The 21,815-nt window shown below is 40.6% G+C and overlaps 1 protein-coding gene across 1 annotated transcript in view; it reads right to left on the bottom strand.

Annotated features, from left to right (window-relative positions):
* The window catches only part of SPEF2 (sperm flagellar 2), a 125,517-nt gene extending 108,407 nt beyond the window's left edge, over positions 1–17,110 (bottom strand). Inside the window, exons 1-5 of the mRNA XM_081089403.1 lie at positions 16,981–17,110; positions 11,755–11,857; positions 8,986–9,238; positions 3,307–3,447; positions 1,855–1,919 (exon numbers count right to left, since the gene is read on the bottom strand). Coding sequence (XP_080945529.1) covers positions 1,855–1,919; positions 3,307–3,447; positions 8,986–9,238; positions 11,755–11,857; positions 16,981–17,038 — 620 coding nt within the window. The 5' untranslated portion in view covers positions 17,039–17,110. The remainder of the gene's footprint in view (positions 1–1,854; positions 1,920–3,306; positions 3,448–8,985; positions 9,239–11,754; positions 11,858–16,980) is intronic.
* Between the last annotated feature and the right edge of the window lie 4,705 nt (positions 17,111–21,815).

The raw sequence follows: 21,815 nt of genomic DNA, 5'->3' as shown, positions 1-21,815 counted from the left end.
AGATGTGAGCAGAAGTGTCATGTGGGCCTTCTGGAGAGGCTCATAAAAGGAGCCATTTAAGACTGGAGATAGCTACTTTTGCCTGTCTTCCTTCCTGCTACTGGAACATGGGCCAAGTGGCCGGAGCTCCAGCAGCCATCTGTGCACGTGACGGTGAGGATGCAAACCACACAAGGGGACAGTGGAGCAAAAGGCACCGAGGAGCTCAGTCCTTGAGGACCTTGGAGCTGCAACACACACCTTGAATGCTCACGCTCTGATTTCTGTGACACAGGAACGAAGTAAACATCCATCTACTTCAACCCACTCTTGTCTGGTGGTTTCCAAAGCTAACTGGTAGAGAGACCGAGGCTCAGGTCCAGTTAGCAAAGGCCCCAGAAAGCAGGGTGCGTGTCTGCAGCCAGGCTGTACAGAGATGATCTCTGAATCATCTAACCGACAGGGCAAGGTCACGAATCAATTGGAATGGATGCTGGGGCAGGGGATGGGAGAGGCTGCCGTGCTTGGTGTCGCCTCTGGTTGCTAACTTGTGTGGTGTCCTAGGAAAGGAGCTGGCCCTGGGGCCACAGAGACCACCATCCACCAGAAAGTAACGAAGTACTCCAAGATGGCCGTGCTGGTGGATGTCATGTGTTTATCGCTCCAGAGCAGGGATCCTCAAACTACGGCCCGCGGGCCACATGCAAATACAAATATTGTATTTGTTCCCGTTTTGTTTTTTTACTTCAAAATAAGATATGTGCAGTGTGCATAGGAATTTGCTCATAGTTTTTTTTTAAACTGTAGTCCGGCCCTCCAACGGTCGGAGGGACAGTGAACTGGCCCCCTGTTTAAAAAGTTTGAGGACCCCTGCTCCAGAGTGTGTGGCTGGTGAGGCGAGTGAAAGAGTTGGGAGAAATGCAGTGGTTTCATGGGCCAGTCAGGTGGTTGTGGTGGGTTCAGGCGGCGGCCACCTGGGTGTGTGGGCATGGACTGTGTTTTCTCATGGAGTCGGGGCAGCACTGGAAAACGGGAGTGGGAACCATGGCTGGGCATCGGGAGTTTCAGCAGAGGGTGGGAGGGGAAGTATTGCATACATTCTTCATCCGGCTTTACTTTCCTGCCACATCTGACTTCTGCGCCACTTTTTCCTAGCTTTTTCTTATTCCTCCTCATCTGACACTGTTTCCTTCCCTCAGAAATATTAATATGGAACTGAAGTATATAACTTGTGCCTTTCTTCTTTGACAAAGATTTATTTCAGTCTATAAATTTAAATTCTATAGGTTGAGTAGAGTTTGATAGTTTACATAAAAAAAAGAAAAACACCTCAAGCTGCTCCTATATTATACACAGTCCTTAATCAGTTATAGTGAGTCAATGAGCCCCCCCCCAATAGAAGATCCTTATCTTTGGGCAAATGAAGCCCATTAACCAGGCACTTGTTCAAGAAAGTCACCAAACTGACTTAGTGACATTTGGTCAACAAACTGATTCAACAACTCTTTCTTGAATCCCTGTGTTAAATGCTGAGGAGACACATGAGAAACCAACTAGCATCTAATAAAGGTTTTACTGTGACAAACTTAAACTTGAAACAATTTTAGTTTAGAAAATGTTAAGCAGAGAATAGAAAAATAATTGAACTTCGCATTATAATAGCCATTTTCCCTCTTGAACTTCACAAAAGTTGTTAATGAACCATTAATCTGAACTTTAAGTCATTTATATTCTTTCGTGTACTGTCATAATGAAGCATCTACAGAGTGAAAAGGTCTTCGGAACAGGTATTCCAGGTACACTATTCCAAATATTCAAAACCTACAGCTTAAAAAGAATGTAGCTTTGTGATTATTAAAATAGTTCATATCTCACCTTTCTTTTGCTTGGAGATCCTTTTTTAGTAATGCTTCAAATTCCTTAATCTCATTGGCCACATCCTTTAAAAAAAATTCATTATCAGTTTTCTGCCTCTAAAAATCATTGAAAACTGCCACATACCCTATTTATTCAAATTTACAAGGTAACATGCACTACTAACTCAAGCTAATTAGGAAGTGAGATTGGAAAAGCCACACTCCAGCAAATTTCTAAGATTCTGATCTGTTACTTCTACTCTGGACTAAATATACCTAAAAAATATGAAAATTGCTTAACCTGAATCATTTAGCTCACATTTCAGCTCTTAATTTAGTAAGAGTTAGGACACAATTATTTTTAAATTTGAAAACATTTATTAAATTATAGTTGAGATTTTTAATTGCAATTCTTATAAATGAAGATACGCATTTTTGGATATAGTTCTTTAAAAGTCACTGTCTCATGCAGCCTCATTTACATTATTAATTTGCTCTCTATTAGTTCATCCTCTGTCTACTGCATTTATTAATAAAATTTAATCAACTCTAGGAAATATAAGAATTATGTACTTTCCTAAAATGGGGTCAGAAGAAAACATCCGTGGGTAATATTTCTTAGAATCCACACACGGGATTTTTTAATTGAAAAAATAAATGTAGACCTGCCAACTCTTCTTTGCCAGCATTGTGAGCTTGAGTAGAACATGCCAGCTTTCTGAGTTCCAGTTTCCTTCTCTACAAAATGGGCAAAAGAATAGCCTACCTAGAGAGTTATGTATAAATTAAAGATCATGTCAAGTGTCCAATCCATAGCTTGACATATAGCAGATGCTCAATAAATGGTAGCTGTTAATCTTCTTCTTGGGTCATTATTGTAGTGGTATGCAAACTACAGGAATTTGTATCAAAATATACTATTATTCCCCCACAGAACAGAATCAGATGGCATCCTTTGGCATGGATCGCTAGCAAAATCTCACTTGTGTAGGTAACTTAAACTAAAATATACTGAAAACAAGCAAATCACTCAACATGTTTAGGATTCATAGAAAAATAGTGCAGCCTGGCAAGGAGCAACTGAATGAACACATTAGGGAGGAATAGCACAGGAATGGTATGTGCGCCTCAGCTGGCCCCTGTGCACCCACGGGAGTCATGCTGACAGCATCCGTTCTGGCCCAGTTCTTTAGCGATCACAGAACCCTCAGCACGGGCACTCACACAGGTGCTGTCACTTAACCAGAGTCTGTCATCTCTGGCCCAGAGCTGCATTTTCTGTTTCTGAACAAATAACAGTATGAAACGGACTGAATGTGCATACCATGGAAGCATTTTCATGAGAAGGGACATGCCAGAGATAATTTGAAAAGAAAGTAAGCAGTTTTGGGAAATCTCTCTATATGTTTTAAGGAACGATCATTCCTTTATTAAGATAAACACAACCCCGTATTAAAGGACTATCACCTACCTCTGCCTCTCTTTTCTTTTTCATCATCTTTTGGGCCTCAATTGCTTTCAGAGTACGATTTGATGTCGGTTTTGGAATCTGTATGATAGCCGCTTGGATTTTGGCCATTATTTCATTTTGTCGTCTTCTGCTCAAGCGTTGCTGAATACCCCATAGACATTAGTTTAGTCATTCAGTTCATCAGACTAAGAGGCAATGTCACACACTCATAGGAACACATACACACAATTTCCCCATTGAAGCTTTCAGAACTCATCAACTAACCAATGGACTGGGGGTCACAACTGTATGATGTTACAAAGCAGGTGTCAACATGACTTAGTTTGGAAAGTATGATATTAAAACACAGTTTTGGAGTCCCCAAGTTATACCAGTCAATTGTGTGTATTATCATTCTGGGTGCTAAAACAAAAAGGAATGTAAAGGTTTCCCACACACAAACACGAGTACGATCCTTTCCCAGTTCCACCTTCATGACCTGCCCGATAGTGGGAAGAGAAAGTTCTGTCTGAAGATGATCTGAAGAGGAAGCTCAGTCTAGGCCAGTGATGGCGAACCTTTTGAGCTCGGTGTGTCAGCATTTTGAAAAACCCTAACTTAACTCTGGTGCCGTGTCACATATAGAAATTTTTTTTATCTTTGCAACCATAGTAAAACAAAGATTTTTATTTTTGATATTTATTTTATATATTTAAATGCCATTTAACAAAGAAAAATCAACCAAAAAAATGAGTTCGTGTGTCACCTCTGACACGCGTGTCATAGGTTCGCCATCACTGGTCTAGGAGAAGGTTTTTAGGAGGACTCCTGGGTACTCAATAGAAATGACAAACTTCCCCCAAACTCAGTCACACTGAAACACTGAATTCATAAAATACTGAATTCATGTCACGTCACTAAGTCATGTAAGATGATTACAAAATCATCTCTTCTCTATGTAGGCAATAATTATTTTAAGAAGACATAAGCAGAAGGGCATAATTAAAAAAAAAATTAGGTAAAATATTTTACAAATAAATGATTTAGGAGGTAACGTGAAACTAATCATGACTTTACTACTAAAGCAATATATTAAAACGAATGAGATCATTAGTACCTACATCTAAAGATAAGAAATGTCAATAAGAAACAAGTCAGAAATAAAATAATTCTAAAATTTTCTTCAGTTCCTTTTCTAAAATGCAAATTGTTACTTAACTGCAATATGTTTATCCTTTATCTTAAGAAAACCAGGAAGAGCTAGGCTCTCCGTTTTGTCCTATTTGCTTCTTATCATTTTAACAGTTTATTTCAGGATATTTAAAGTTGTTTTTCCCAATTTTCTTCGAAGACTTTCTGCAGGAGCCTCGGCCCATCAAGGCTGGGCAGGCTGGTTCCACCTGGAGTCCCAGCACCCGCCCCAGCCTAAACACTCAGAGTGCCTGTCTCCTCACCAGAAATGCCCCGGGAAGCCCACCCCCTTTTCCAGTCTGTGGCAAGTAATGTGATCCTAAGACTTTCCAGAATTCGTCCCTCATCCTTCCCTCCCTCCTCATGAGGAGCTGGCTACATTCAGGATATATTAACTTCTTATCATTTTAAATATATGAATTTATATAAAGTGAGTTACAGTGTGCAATGTAATTATTTTGCCTGCAATTTACACATTCCATACACACAGCCCCCTGCAATTTTCTGCAAAGTCTGTGATGACTCCATCATGTCAGAGGAGATCACAAAAGACTTCCAGAGAAACAGGAGAAGCAGCAGGGAGTCAGTCAAAGCCTGAAGGGCCAGGAAGATGCTGAGAGGTTTAAGGGGGCTGGGAAGGGAAGCAAGCCACATTGCCAGGAAGAGAGAAATGGGAGAGGGTAGGAAGGCCAAGGAGTGGCAAAGGAGGAAGAGGAGAGAAGAAATGTCCACTCTGTCTCCCTCAGTGGTGACAATGGCCACAGCCTTTGCTGAGGAGCCAGGAGCGCGCCCCCGCCCCCCCCCCCCCATCACTAATGCATCTGATTCACTGATTTCTACCAGGCATCTTATAAAGCAGTGGTTCTCAACCTTCCTAATGCTGCCACCCTTAAATACAGTTCCTCATGTTGTGGTGACCCCCAACCATAAAATTATTTTCGTTGCTACTTCATAACTGTAATTTTGCTACTGTTATGAATCGTAATGTAAAATATCTGATATGCAGGATGTATTTTCATTGTTATAAATTGAACATAATTAAAACATAGTTTTTAATTACAAAAACAATATGTAATTATATATGTGTTTTCCCTTGGTCTTAGGCGACCCCTGTGAAAGGGTCGTTCGACCCCCAAAGGGGTTGCAACCCACAGGTTGAGAACCGCTGGATCAAGTTGTCCTGCCATTCCAGAGAATGGCAGTTCTCGCTTCTTAGCTATGAGTGGAGGTGACAGTGAGCAGAAGCGGAGATGGCGACAAGGGGAAAGTGAAGGAGAGAGAGGCAGGAACAGGCAGAGCGCGGTCGCATCGTGCCTCAGCAGCATGCACCTTGGGCTATGTTAATGCGTATGCAATGTGTACTTCAGGCATCAATCACACAGTATACTATGCACTCATGAATTTTTGTTAAAATTGTGCTAGAGAACCTTTTCCATATTAAAACATCTTTGTTGTTCCTTGAGTTTTTGAAATTTTTCAAGTTTCTCAGATTGCATGCGGACAACATCTTCTTTCATGTGTACGTATTTTTCTTGAAACTTGTGCGTAACCCGCATCAGATTGAAATCGGTTTGACGTGGTATCAGGTTTCTAAGTCTCTAAGTGAAGAAAGCATTTCAAAAGATGCCATTATTAGAGAATAAAGAGTATATCGTTGTTATAAGCGCACATAAAATTTGTCTTTGAAATAAAATTTCTATAAGATACTATTGTTGGTTGCTAAAATAAGCCCCATTCTAATGACTCACATCCTTAATTGATGTAAGGAGAGAATACAAAAATATGACTCGAATTCTTTCTTACAAAATAATCTGATATATATAGTTGTATAGTAAATTTTTGTCCTGAGTTAAATTTTTAATAAATGGTATTTAAATTATTGGAAATATAGTTTTATAAAAATAATTTTATAAAACCAATTTCAACAAGTGAGAGAGAATATAAGTCAGGTTCTTTCTATCACTTGAGCCTCTCTCTTCCTAGTAACAAGTGAGGAAACATTAAAACTTCCAGGCCACTGGAGAATGCGATATTATAAGAAAATAAACTTTTAAAGATGATTGTAAAGTGGGACACAGAAACATGGACCATGTATTTAACTAAAACTTTTATATTCAGGAGTAATCTCCGTTGAAACTAAAGACTTACTGAAAAAAAAAAAGAAAGAAAGAAAAGATAACATTGGTTCTCCTAATATGGCCTCAGTGGGTCCTGCCACTTACTCAGAAGAATGTTTGAGGACCTTTGAGCTGACTTTAAGCTCCTCCACACCTTCGGCCCTTTTCTCTATGAAAAATGGCCTGTTCTCCATCTCCACAGGGACAGCAACAATGGAAGATCCTTGATCAGCCTACCTCTCCGCTTCAACACATATCTATGTCTTCAACTTCATTCTTACTTTCCCCCCAACCCAGGAAGTACCCACGGAGATCGCAGAGAGCCTACTGTGAAGTGTGTGGCTCCTAGAGTCAGATTGTTCAGGTTTGAGTTTTAGCTACTTGCTCTGTAAAGCTGGGCAAGTGTTCTAACCCCCGTATCTCAGATGCACATCTGCAAAGCGGGGAGATAGAAAATTCCTATCTCCTAGGACCGATGCGAAATAATATTCGGCAAGACAATATACAGAAAGCACCTGAAACAGGGCTTGGCACTTCATTAAAATTAGTGAGTTTTGTTATTTCTACATAATGAACAACCCTGTCTTCCTCCATCTGGGACTGAAGAGTGCCATCTCTACTCCTTCAACTGAACCCCTGCCTCATTCCTCCTCCTTCCTCCCAGAGGCTCTCCTTCCACTTCTTCCTCACACCAGGCGTCTCCTGCCACTGATTTCCGTCACCTCAACCGGCAGGTTGTCCCAGTATCTCTATCCATAAACAAAGTCTCACGCTTCCCTCAGGCTTCTCTCCCACAGCTATTGCTCTTATTTCCTTTTCTCCTTCACCTTCACATTTCTTGAAAGAATAGTCTATGGCTCCCATCTTTCTCATCTCCAATTTATTCCTCAACTCACTGCAATCTAACCACTAAACCGAAACATTTTTCTCCCCCTAAAATGTAAGCTCTAAGCGGATTCAGGTTCATTGTGCAAGTGCCTGGCTTAGAGTAGGAGCCCAACAAATATGGGTTCAATGGATGATTGGCTGACTCTGGTAGGTTACCCAGGGCCAACATGAAACCCAATGGTCTCTAGTCTGGCCTCATCTACCCAGCTCTGTAGAATTTGTTACTGCTGCTTATCTTGTACTTTACAATGTCTTGTGTATTGTCTTGAAGTTAAAAAAAAAAAAAAAAAAGCCTAACTCTGAAGTAGACAGAGACAATCATCATTGTTTTTACAGTTGGGATAATTAAGACTGTTCTAGGGACTGGCCCAAAGGTAATCAGCTCGCAAGTGAAGAACGAAAGATGCAATACTGTGATTCAGCTTTAAGCCTAATCTAATTTCTAGCTCTCATGGGTCCTGACTTCATTCTGTTACCAGGCTCACAAGGCTGTCCATTAGCATAGACATAGCTAAAAGCAGAACTGTCCCTCACATCTATTATGTCACTGTTGCTTCATAATTAAACTAAAAATTTTAGTTACTTCCATTTCCATGAGGTGCAATTGCATCAGTGCAGCACTCGCCATTATCCTAGAGACCTGGAAAGGTTAATGCATTTCACTGACCATAAGGAAATAGTGCCGGAACTGAAGGTGATTGCCACCTAGGAAGTTCTATCAACTTATCAAAACATGTGTAGTGAGTGGTCAAAATGTTGAAATAAAGCATGGTACTAGGCATATCCCTTGAATTTGAAAGACTGAAAATCTTATGAGGTCATAAGACAAATCAATATTGAAAGTCAGCAGTGATATCAGGAACAGAAGGTTAACACCAGAGAGTGAGAATTACCTGTCCCCAAGGAGGTGCCCGTGAAGAGCCCATATGTCCTGGGAAGGCTGCACAGGAGATGGAGCAGATGGAGAGAAGTGTGGGGACAAGGAGAGATGAGAGGAGTCAGCTTGGCTGAGAAAAGGAAAGAGTAGGAATAGACAAGCAAAGACAGGCTGCCAATCAATGCAGAAGCGAGACTTCCTACTGAGGACTATGAAGAAATAATGTTTACAAGACAGACTAAGAACATTTAGTGAAAGCTGTTGCTTGTCAGTCTAAATTGGGAGAAAGGATATATGTAAAACAGAAGGTTTGTAAGCAAAAGAAGAACCCGGTGAAAGTGGAATTTAGGGACAAAGCCTGAGGCTCAGGAGTCATGTCAGTAGGTTCATAAGCAAATATGGCTACACTTAGAGAGAGAGGAGTAGGCATAAAAGCTCAGGGACTTAGGAACAAACAGAATTTGATAAGCTATTGGAAATGTGGATAGCATGAGAGAGCTATTAAACATGGATAAATGCATTGAAACTATTAATATAAAGTAAAACCCCACTATAGCCAAGCACATAAGGGCCGCAGAAGGGACACGTACACCCACTGGGGCTTCTCGCGTTTCCTTCTGTACTTACATCTCGGAAAGCCTCACTTTTGATGTTCTGAAGTCGCATGGTGATCAGGGGCTGCATGGTTTGCATTTCCGCCCCAGTCAGTCCACTTTTCTTCTTTTTCTGGAGAGCCGTGTACAACTGATATAAGAGTTTCGTTGCTGCACCAGGTTTTTCTGTGATAATGTTGCTAGCCACTTTCTGATCAAACTGCACACCCAGGAGGTGAAGTGTTGGCTCCAAGCGAGAAAAATTATTCAGCTTGGCACTCGAAACACTAGGCATTAAAATATTTTACATATTTAGACACTGGCATTGGATTAAAAACAAATATCAGAGATACTATCGCGGTCCAATCGCCTGAAGTATGCTGTGTTCATTTTAAATATATCATTCCTCTCTAAAACCACTCAGTCGTGCAAACACATTGAGCTCTCCTATTGTCCTGAAATTTATGCATTTCCGAGTATTTCTCTTCAATGGCTAAATTAAAACTCATTCATTTTATACACTTTCCTGCTAAAACAGATGTTGGAATGGTTATAAGAAGTCAATCCAAAACCAGATAACTAGATTCCTTCTCCTAAGGGAAAAACGAAACAATGGTTTTGAAAAATACCACTACTCAGAAGTCAAAATAACAAATTAAAAGTCCATTTCTTCAAATGATATTATTACTAGAGTCTGAAAATAGCCCTGAATACTGCACTGTCAACTCAGATGTTTTTGAACACAGAGAAACCACTGGGACATCGTTGCTCTGGAGACAGAGTATGTGATGTAAGTCATGACTCTAAGGAAAAGAACTGAATTCTGGGAAAAGTCTTCTCCCTCCCTATTTGCAGTTCTAATTTGCCAAGGGATTACCTATCTCCTCTTCTTGCCACTCGGTGAGGGAATACATGTTTCAGAGCAAGTAGAAGCCGCCCTCTCCGGGGTATCTGTGTCTCTTTATTTTTCATCCTTTTAAGTAATCTGTTCATTTTCCACCTTTTGAGACAGACTAAAAATATTCTAAAACTGAGAATTCTTTCAGTGTTAGGTGAGTTAGGATTTAGATTTTTCCAAGGCAAATAACTTAGTTATTAGCAACATATACTTACTTTATTGTTTACATTTTAGTGTAAAGCAACTAAAAATTATTAGACAAAAATCCCCAAAACATGAGCTCTGGCCCTAGACAGCTGCCCCCAAATAGATTTTAACAAAGAAGGATTCTCTCCCCACCAAATACACTAAGTACAAAGGTCATATCCATGGATTTACTGGTCCTTGCCTTCTTTAAAAGACTGGTTGTCCTGGGAAAAAAGTGGGCTGTTCCACAAACTAAAGATGGAGGGTGTTCCTTTGTCAGGAGCAGTAGGTCTCCTCCCCATCTTGGAAATTGCGATGGCTCTCATTGGGAAGAGAGTCCTCTGCAGTGGGGAAAGCAGGCTATTACCTGTGATGATGAGCAGGGCGCACACCCATCCAAGGGTGGGCGAGGTGGGAAAGCTGCCCTGTGTTCAGGTTGCCAAGCCCTAAACCTGGCACGAGCCCTATCCATCGACTTTTTCATAATTCTGGAAATTAGTCAAAGGCCTGTAACAATCCAAGTAGCATTGATTTAAAAACAACAGCTGCAGCAGCAGCAGCAGCAATAGCCAATCTCAGCCAGCAATGAGAGCTTTCAGTCATTTTCTTTCTTTCTTTTGTGTTAATCCTCACCTGAGGATATTTTTCCATTGTTTTTTTTTAGAGAGAGTGGAAGGGAGAGAGAGGGGCAGATAGAGAAACATTGATGTGAGAGAGACACCCTTCACACACAGCCCAACCAGAGCTGGGGAGTGAGCCTGCAACCGAGATACGTGCCCTAGTCTGGAATCAAACCCGGGACCCTTCAGTCCCCAGGCCGACGCTCTTTGTGCTGAGCCAAACACTTTTCGTCATTTTAACACGCCCATTACCATTCCCATCTTCCCCGCTCCATGGTAGCCTTGAAGCCCAGCAGCGTTGCCACAGAGAAAGCTGTAAAACCCAGCAGCCGCCTGAGAGGTCAGATTTAAAGCTCCTCAAAAATATGTAAAAATAAGCAAGAGCCTTACAATCCAGCAATTTTGCTCGTTGGTGTCTACTCAAAAGAACTGAAAATGTATGTCCACACAAAACCCCGCCTGTGGGTGTTTCCAGAGGCTTTATTCATAACTGCCAACTCTTGGAAGCAACCACGATGCCCTTCTGCAGGTGAATGGATACATCAACTGCGTGACAGGAAGACAGCGGGATGTTATTCATCACTTAGAAGAAATGGGCTCTCAAGCCATGAAAAGCTTTCGGGGGACCTTAAGTACACATTACTCAGTGAAAGAAGCCAATCTCGAAAGGCCGCACCCTATATGATTCCAGGTAAAGGACACGCTAGAGTGGGCAAAAATACGGAGACGGTAAAAAGATCAGTGGCTGCCCAGGGCTGAGGTGGGCGAGATGCACAGGCAGCACAGGCGATCTGGGAGCAGGACTCTGTATGACACTCTAATGGTGGGTTCATGTCATTACACGTTTGCCCGGAGCCACTCGGATGGCTGCGATAAGACAGGCAATAAACAAGTGATGAGGAGGTGGAAAAATTGCAATTTCGCACGTTATAAATGCAGGAGGAAGAGACAAGTTCCACACCAAAGGTGTTCTTGCTTGGTTTAGGCTTTAAAAGGGGTCTTGGGATTGATGATTCTTAAAAGTTACTGTTGGAGGCTAAAACCATGCAAATGCCAGAGGAATTGACCCCCTTTTTAAGTAAGAAATCATCTGACTCACTTGCTTTGGGAAAATTCTGAAAAGTCATCCTGGAGTTCAAATTTGTGCAGAACTTCTCCAATGAGATAGCCACTGGAAAATGCCTTTGCAAAGGACTTGGGGCCTGAATTGAAGCACAGAGATTAAAAAATCAATATGTTGCACATAAAGTCTATATATTTTAATTATTTATTTATAGAGGGGAAACTCCATCATTTAATTTGAACTCAAAATTCCACAAAATTAATTCTAGAAATATTATTTTAATAAGCAAATAAAAAGATTGAAGTTTAACGGTAGACGTCTTCTAAAAACTCCTGCATAAACATATATGAATACTCGGTGACATATGAAATTTTGAAAGGAAAGACAACTTCTGACCAAATTAAAACACAGCCAGTAAAATTCATCACCTTATGTTTAAAAACAAACCTTCCATGTATTTTATAAAATCACGCTGTAGCTCCTTAGTTATCAGTACAACCTGTGGGTGGTGATAGCACAGTATTCTGACCAAGCAAGGTACAATATAACTTTCTAAAGCAAAATGAAGACTCAATTTTAACCTTTTTACAATGGGCATTTCACAAAACCATCTGCACCTTCTTAAATACAGCCAACTGGACACAGTCAAGCTTCTCCTTGGTGCTACGGAAGGCGACTCGGGTCCAGTTGTTCTGTGTAACGATGGAGAGAGGAAAGCAGGCTTTGGAGCCAGAGACACGGATGTGGACATCTTGGCTCTGCCCCTTAGTAGCAATGCACTTCCTGAGTTTCTCATCTCTAGAACAGACAGGACATATCTACGCCTATCTTGGAGACCTATTTTAAAGATTAGAGGTCATGGTAAGAATCGCCCTTTATTCTCTCCACTTCCTGGATAAGATTTACGAAGGTGCCCTGCCATACAGATGCCTATGCTTCTGACAGTTTGGAACTCAGAGCAAAGCACCACTTCCTTGAATCCTCCTCAGAAACACCTAACGCCAGTACAAATGCTTTAAATCCTTTCTCACACCCTGTCACTGAGATGCCCCACAGCTGTCAACCAGACAATAAACCTGACTTTGTTCAACTACAGGTGTATACTGCCGTCTTGTATAGAGGAGACTGGCCATTTATTTTCCTCCAGTGTGAGAATAGGGTGGCCAATCTTCTCCTTTGAAGACTTGATCATATTTCCCAAGATTTACTGTTCAAAATGCAATCTCTGTGTTATTATATCCTCCTTTCATGGCTTACATTTCGGGCGACATTCTTTTCTTGAAAATTCCTATCTTAAAATTTTGAAACTGATTTACGCAACAGCCTTCTGTTACTAGATTTGCTGTCTCAATCTCTAGTCCAAAGAAGCCAAGTTTTAATGAAGGGAAATGCTGCTGAGCTAGCCAGAAAGTATCAAAATCTGTGGTATTATGTGAGGAGCAATATATTTCCTAATGACTCTGAGGGGTGAAGCATGAGAAAGATGTGTGGTTTAGTGACACCAGATTATAAGAGGAATGAATTCAAAGTCAGCAGACTCAGAATCTACTGCTAACTTTCTACTACCAAGCTGTATAACCCTAAAAAAATCTCTAAACATATCTTATTTATTATCTTATATGCCAAAGAAGAATTAAATGATGTCTGAGATTCCTTTTCAGATCTCAAGTTCTATGAATCTTTGATATTGTAAGGTCATCATAGGCCAATAATAGTCACCACAATCTATATATATAAAAGCTTAAAGTGACCGCTATGATGCTCAATGCAAGAGCTGCCCCCTGGTGGTCAGTGCACTCCCACAGCGGGCGTGCCGCTCAGCCAGAAGCCAGGCTCACCGCTGGCAAGTGCAGCTACAGCAACAGGAACCTTTCCTGCCTCCGTGGAGGTAGCAGCAGTAGGTGCAGCGGGCTGGGATGAGCGGGAGCTGCGAGGCACCCGGCCCCGGCTCAGGCTCCTTCCCAGCCACCTGCTGCTTCACACACTGGTACATCCCTCAGGGAATGTCAGAATGCTGGTTTCAGCCCCATCCCCATAGGCCCTGCAGGGATAGGCCAAAACCGGCAGTCCGACAACCCCTGAGGGATCCCGGATTGCGAGAGGGTGCAGGCTAGGCTGAGGGACTCCACCAGTGCATGAATCCATGCACCCAGGCCTCTAGTATATTATAAAATGTATATAAATAGTCTATAAAATATTTTAATAGCTCCTTTTAAAAAATAAAATTTGATACTTTTGAAAGGTCTTGACTTAAGACCTAATCAACAAAGTCTAGGTAGTGCACAAGGAGACTCAAGTAAAGAATGCAAATAGTAAAAAATGTCACTCTCTAAAACAAAAATTACTAAGATTTAATATGAAAGAACAAAATTAGCCACCTATGGAAACTCACTTACACAAAAAAAATTAACAGCCTATCTCTTATAACTGTATCTATTTAATTTTTTTTACATATCATGTAAACTATAATCTTTGGATATATTAATTAACCTTATTAAGAATAGAGATTTGCTGCAATGAAAGAATAGACAAATATTGTAATTTCAGAAACTTTTGTAGTAGTAGTGACACTGGAAAAGTAACATTGAGCAACAGAGTTTTTCCTGCGCTGGTGGGAAAAGAGGAGGAGGAGGAGGGGGAGGAGGAGGAGGAGGAGGAGAGGAAGGAAGGAATCTGACTCTAATAGAATCTAACCTAATCTAATCTAACCTGTCACAACTATGTAGATACAATATCTGTGGAGCAGATAAGTAAAACAAATCAAATATTAGCTTAATTTGAGAGCTCTTTTGATAAATCCTAATTTCTGATTGTCAGTGAGCAATCTGATCTATAAATTTGCTCTTCTCCCGAGTGCACACGCCCATTAAGATGGTGCACTGCTCAATTGCCAGGATCGGTTGTTCTGCTATCATTTCCTCATGATAAATTGGTCCCCTGGTTTATAAAATCAGGAAAATGCGATTTCAGTTAGTAGGACACAATTCCCAAGAACTTGCTTAAAATAGTAAAACAGCTTCTGAACTCACTAAGCTGAGGGTCAATGTTTCCAGGGTGACCTTCTCAAGATGAACAAATCCATAAGATTCAGCCTATTATCTTGCCTCCCTCGCAGACTTTCAGGTAATAAACAATTATTTACTAAATGCCACCACATCACAGGCACTGTACTAGGCATTAACATAAAGTGAGAGACAGAAGGATTGTTGAGATATTTTTTCAGTATCTTAATGTAGTAGATATTAAAAACTGTGGTAGGTATTTTTCATTTGCAACCTCATTTAACACCCTCCCAACTACATAGCAATTCTTATTCTTACTTTAGGTATAAAATGGGGATCTAGAGATTATTATTTCTATTTTGGATACTGCAAAATTTTCAACATAGCCACACCCAGAATCCAAAAGATTTTGCATGGACTATCTTGTACATCCATCTTTACAAAGGATCTGACTGGTACAGTACATGGAATTCAAAGGTTTCTACTCAATTATTAAGAATGTTCACTTTTTTTGTGGAGAATATTCTGATGCTAGTTTCCTCCTATGATGAATTCATAAGAGTTTTGTAAAGCAGAACCAATGTTTATTTTTGAAAATAATGGAGTCTCCTTAACATTTTTTACAGCAAATTCCTTAGTAACATTACATTACTTGTTTCTCATTATGAAAATAATTGCTTGAATTTCAGGTGTCATTTTGTGTTGAGCAACTTTTGTGTCTTCTAAGACATTTCATTAACATACACATCTGAGCACCATTTTCTAGGGGAAATGGTCGGGTTACATGTAACTCACTGAAGATCCTTAGCTTTGGTAACATAGATGTGAATCTGCATATGTTGGGACTTCACAAGTTCCTAGTGACTCCAGAAACCTCCCTCCGGTAAGAGGAGGGAGATTTCTCAGTTAAGGATCATTGGAATTCTTTTTCTTTACAGCTGATATTCAGGGCAGTCCAGGCAACACAGAGGTCAGTAACGTGCTTTATCCAAATCGACTCCTGCCTTTCAGAATGATCCAGAAATCAACGGTCTGTAGCTGCCTCTGAAAAAGGACTGAACCATTATTCAACCTCGTCAAGGAAGCGCGTGCACTCCTGTGGCATTCTTCTCCTGTTCTCTTCGTCCCAGCAAGTAGCATAAAGACAGAATCACTTCTAAACAAACGCTAATAAGTCTACCGCTGGCACCTAACCATCGAGGAATTAGGTTATGCCCTGTGAAGGTACAACAGGCCTCGGTGGATGAGTCTCTGTATTTCTTGTGACTTCAAATTGAACAATAATTCCTATAAAAGGAGCTCACATGAATAAATTTGGGGGAGCTGGGTTATTTAAAAATATATTCCCTACATATAAAGTTGTACAAGATAGTGCCGAGGAGCACAAGTCAAAGATCTAGCTTTGAATTCTAGCTGTGCGACCCTGAGCAAATCTCCAAGCTCTCTCAGCCCCTTTTACTCATCGGTACACCTGGGACAATGTCTCTTAGGGTTTTTTGTTTGTTTGTTTGTTTGTTTGTTTTTAGGATTAAATAAGAAAATCGACATAAAGGGCTTAGCACAGGGTCCGATGTAAGTGCCTAAGTGTTCAATGAGAGGTAGCAAGTTGGTGTTATGCAAGGGTGTTTCTGGGAAAACAGCCTGAAATGGTTTGGGCTGAGAGCCTCTTGCCTTGAGCCAAAACAATCCCAGCTGGAAAACAAACGCCTGTTTTTGAAACAACAGAAAGATGCTGAGAGGGACCATGGTGCTGAGCTGGGATTCCTTGGCTCTCACGGCAGATGCCAGCATGTAAAGCCGCCTCTGTGAGATTTAGAGACTTTGGGTGGCAACTGCTTGGCTGGGAATGAAGTCAGGTTAGAATAAAGTTAGCTTTGGGCAAGAGTAAACAGTCGTCAGCTAATGTCTGTAAATGTGGGGCCGAACCTGCGAAGTGTGTACATGTCAACATGTTCTGCATTAACTCACACCTGATGGCAGGTGTATGGAGAGGATGCCTGGGGTTTACTTTACACTGGAGGCAACACACTCAGAGAAGGCACTGCTAAGGGTCCAGGAGCACACACATTTCGTGGGCTTGCCAACACAGCAGGCCAGGGATGGCACCGTGGGGCTGGGGGGAGCCTGGCCCTGTCTGGGGCGAAGGAAGAGGGGGCCGCTGCACAGGCACCCCACCTGCGCAGCTCGCGCCAGCCTCGCCGCCTTCCATCGGCGGGGCCCCGCTCGGCCCGACCCCGCTCTCCGGGGCTGTGACACTCACTCACGGTCTGGGACGTCTTCACCTCTTGGTTGAGCCACTCGCACAAGATCTCCGACATGGTTCAGCCTGGGCCTCCGACGGCCAGCGGCGGGGAAACCAAGCCTACCTGTTCGCGTCCTCCTGTTGCTACGGGCAACCCGTTGCTAAGGAAGCGTATCCCGGCCGGAGCTCAGCAACAGGCTAGGTCAGAGAAGAGGGGTGACCGAACCCAGGCGCGGAGGAAAGAAAATCCTGGCCTGCCCCCTTCTGGCGGGTATGACTGCGATGTGCGCAGGCGCAAGATGCTCCCCAGCACCTGAGATTGGCGGGTAGGGAGGACTGTTCAAGAGACCCCTGGGGTTTTACAGGAGGGGAGCGGTGCCTGGCCTAGGTTTCATCACAGGAAGAGTCTTTGTCAAAATGCAATACAAAAATAATTACCTGGAAGAAAAATCTGACCAGAAAACAAAATTTCATTAAATATTTATCTCTCAAAACATTTTAGAGAGTTGAATTCCCTATCTCAGCCAGCACTGCCTGTCCTCCAGGTCTAGCTCATCAGTCATCACCTTCATAAAACCTTCCTTCTCCCTCCATCTTTCCGATCCCTTCACCCTTCTGAATGCTAAGAGCAAGTCCTTTCCTTTTAACGTTCATACTCGACACCTGATCTTACCAACCACCCACAGCTTGGCCAACAACTCAGTTTTGCCATCTTCTAACATGTTTCTCAACACTTTTTCAAAGAGCATTAATTTAGGCTCTCAGAGACAACCCTGTATCTTGTTATTTATGGCAAATAACAGTAGCACGGTGACAGTTTCAAAATCCGTGGAGTCTTTTATGCTAAAGCAGATATGACCCTTTCTACTATTTGTCTTATTTTCCAGGTTCATGGGATTTGTCTTATATATGGCTTGTGTCTTTCGCAGACACACACTTACATTTTCAATCATAGAGAACAATCGGATTTGAAACAAAATCAAGTTAATAAAACAATACACTTGGTGCCATGTGATAAAAAGTGAGTCATATATTCTATACCTAAGAAAGAGTAACCCAAGTTCATTTATCAGAATTCTTGCTCTAATTTCTTATTTTCCCATACTGAAGTTTTCAGAGAAGCCAAACCACACGTTAGTATCACAAACGTAGAGCCCTAAATTCATGTCTTGTTCCCGCCTCAGCGCAAAATTAACATTACCAGTAAACACTCCTTTTTTTGCTGACTGTAATCAAATTGTTCCTATAGCAATAGTGTGCTTGTGCAGATAGGCCTGCAATTTTATCTTTCTCACGGATCATGCTTTATGGAAAACTGGATTTTTATGAATGCCAAATTTTACAACTAACTCTGCTGCAATTACTCTCTAAAAACATTTATATATATTTTCCAGGGAATAGGGTTTTGTTGAATTACTAACTCATAAAAAAAAAAGTCCATATCCACTATACTTTGACTTTTGATGGGAATCTTTTTTTTATGCTCCCAACGTTTCATATGTAGACAACGATCTAGCCTGTATTTCTGAGTACAGGATAGATCACAAAAAAGGAAAATCAGTAGCACGATTTTCCTTTATTGTGCTATTCCTCATACCTTATAAAATGTCAGTGGTTTCTTATTTTCTATAAAAGTATATGCCAAACTTTTCAGACATTCCATAATCTGATTCTATTTTTCTCTGTGAATCTCCAATTTTACACATTCCATCAGGAATAACAATATACCATGCTAATTCCTGTCTGTATTTTTATGACCAGTTGTACCAAAGTCTACTCTTTAATTCAAGTCAAATTACTTTTGTAAAATTTTGTTGACAGCCCTAATTGACAGCCTTTTCATCTCAACTCCAGTGGGTAAGATGCACCAGTAGAGTCTTGGCTATCTTAATACATGGATTGCTTTTCATTTTTACATACCCAGAAACTAGAACAAATTTCCACATGCCCAGATCTAAAGCAGTCAAAATAAAATTTGAAAACAAAGACAACAGCTATACAAAATGTTATAGATATTTTAAGGATGTAAATTAAAATATGGATGTAATATGTGGACAGATCTGGAAACCCAGCCGTAAAATAAAAGCTATTTTATAAAAAACCCCAAAACTGATGGAAGGTCTATATCTGAAAACTCTTTTGATTAAAATGTAGAATTCATTGGATGACTTACAGTAAAATGGAGACTGTGGAAGAAATGAATGAACTTGAAGTAGGACACTAGAAACTATCCAAACAACAAAAAGAGTAAAAAGTCTGAAAAAAATAAACAGAGCTCCATGACTTAAAGAGCAATATCTTGTGTAATTGAAGATCTAAAATAAGATGAAAGAGATATTGGAGTAGAAAAAAATCTTCGAAGACACGATGACCAAACATTTTCTGAATTTGATTGAAAAAAATATATACATACATATCTTTCAAACAAACCCAAACAGAAAAAACTACGCATAAGCTCATTGTCAAACTGTCATGTTGTCAAATGCATAACGATGAAGATTAGGAGAATACCTTAAAAAGTACAAAGAGAAAAAGCATAGGTTGCATATAGGAGAACAATGAAAATGACAACTGGTGGTATAAGAAACAAAGCAAACCAGAGAACAATAGAAAATTTTTAGATTATTGAAGAAGCATTAAATCTATAATTCCATATCCAGCAAAAAAAGTTCCTCAACAATAAGGGCAAAATAAAGGCATTTTTAGATAACAAAGGCTAAAGAAGTTTGATGCCAGCAGACCTACACCATGAGATCGTTAAAAACAAACTCTTCAAGTTTAAGGAAAATAATACCAGATGATAACTCATCTATACTATACAATAATAGCCTAATATGCTAAGTGTCTGGTGGACCGGTCAGCCGTTCAACCAATCAAAGCGTAATATGCTAATGATATGCCAAGGCTGCTCAACCACTCGCTATGATGTGCACTCACCACCAGGGGCAGACAGTCAACTGGTTGACCAGTCTCTATGACATGCACTAACTACCAGGGGGCAGACACCCTGACCAGTAGGTTTGCTTGCTGCTGGGGTCTGGCTGATCAGAACTGAGCCAGATGTGTCAGACACGCCCTTGAGCCTTCCCGCTGTCCCTCCCCAGCTGGCCAACCTCCTGCAGCTCTCCCCAGCCCCAATCGTGCACCGGTGGGGTCCCTCAGCCTGGCCTATGCCCTCTCACAATCCGGGACCCCTCGGGGGATGTCAGAGAGCCAGTTTCAGTCCGATCCCACAGGCCAGTCTGAGGGACCCCACTGGTGCACAAATTTGTACAACAGGCCTCGTGTGTGTGTGTGTGTGTGTGTGTGTGTGTGTGTGTGTGTAGATAGATAGATAGATAGATAGATAGATAGATAGATAGATAGCTAATATGCAAAGTGTCCCCTTGGGAGCTCGACCAGGAGACTGGCAGTTCAATCTCTCTCTATGATGTGTACTGACCCCCAGGGGCGGCGCAGAACAAAGGAAGGCCCCAGCTGGCAGCTGGGGAAGGAAGGCCCCAATTGGCCCTAATCACCTAGGGACCCTACCCATGCATGAATTTCGTGCACCAGGCCTCTAGTATCAACATAATAGAAGGAAGAACACTGGAAATGGGAAACATGTGGGTTAATATAAAAGACTTTTTTTCTCATTTCCTCTGTTTTTTAAAAGAAACTGATGAATGCATGTATAATAACAATATATTTTTGTATTTAAGACATATGTAGAAATAAAATATATCCCAAGAATAACACAGTGAACAGGAGGGGACTAAGTATAATTGTATTATTGTAAAGTTTTTAAAATAACCTAATGTGCCACATAATCTATTTTTCCAAATTTTATAAGAGTTTATTTGACCAGGGCGGGGGGTGAGGGCATAAGTAGGGGTGTGTGTGTGGGGACAATGGGGCGGGGGGGAGGGGGGGGGGCTAAGGACACATATGTAATACCTTAATCAATAAAGAAAAAAATTAAAAATAAAAAAAGTTTATTTGAGCCAAACTGATGACATGCTTGGAAGCAAGATCTTGAATGATCCTATATAATATTTTTAAGGTATATAGCAACAAGTTCTGGTTACATATTTAATCCCTAAAGCAACCCACTAAATTTTTTTTTTTTATTGCTTAAAGTATTACAAAGGGTATTACATATGTGTCCATTTTATCCCCCCGCCCTAGACAGTCCCCTAGCCTCCCCTATCCCCCAATGTCTTATAGCTGAAGGTCTGGTAAAGAAATTATTGAAAGCATATACTGAAGCCAACAGAATGCAAGAAAGGAGTAAAAAAAAGGAATAAGAAAAAAATGGGACAAATAAAATAAGTGGTAATATGATAGTTTTAAATTCAACTGCCACCTATAATTTCATTGTGTATAAATTAACCGAACACTTCAGTTAAAATGCATAGATTATCAAATTGGATTTTTAAAAAAGCAAAACCCAACTATATACTGCTTAAAAGAAATGCACTTTAAATATAAAAGACACAGATAAGTTAAATTTTGGAAAAACACATTACGTAAACTACAAAGTTTAAGTAGCAATATAGATTCCTGACAAAGTTGATTTCATGATAGGAGTATTACTAATATTAAAGAAAAACACTAAGAATATATATATAATAATCTTATTTGTTATACACCTGAATAACAGAAGGAAAACCCTACAGAACTAAAGGAAAATTAAAATTACATAAACTTAAAAGTTTATAAAACTATAATTGGAGATTTTAACACTTCACTCTCAATAATTGATAAACTAGATAAAATGTTTATTAATGATATAGAAAACTTGAAAAACACTGTATTGACCAGATTAACAAATTGATATTTAGAAAACAGTATACTCAGCAATATATATTTAC

The sequence above is a fragment of the Myotis nattereri genome (genome assembly GCF_964212035.1).
Source record: "Myotis nattereri genome assembly, chromosome: 4".
Lineage (NCBI taxonomy): Eukaryota > Metazoa > Chordata > Mammalia > Chiroptera > Vespertilionidae > Myotis > Myotis nattereri.
This window is presented reverse-complemented; position numbering and strand designations above follow the sequence as displayed.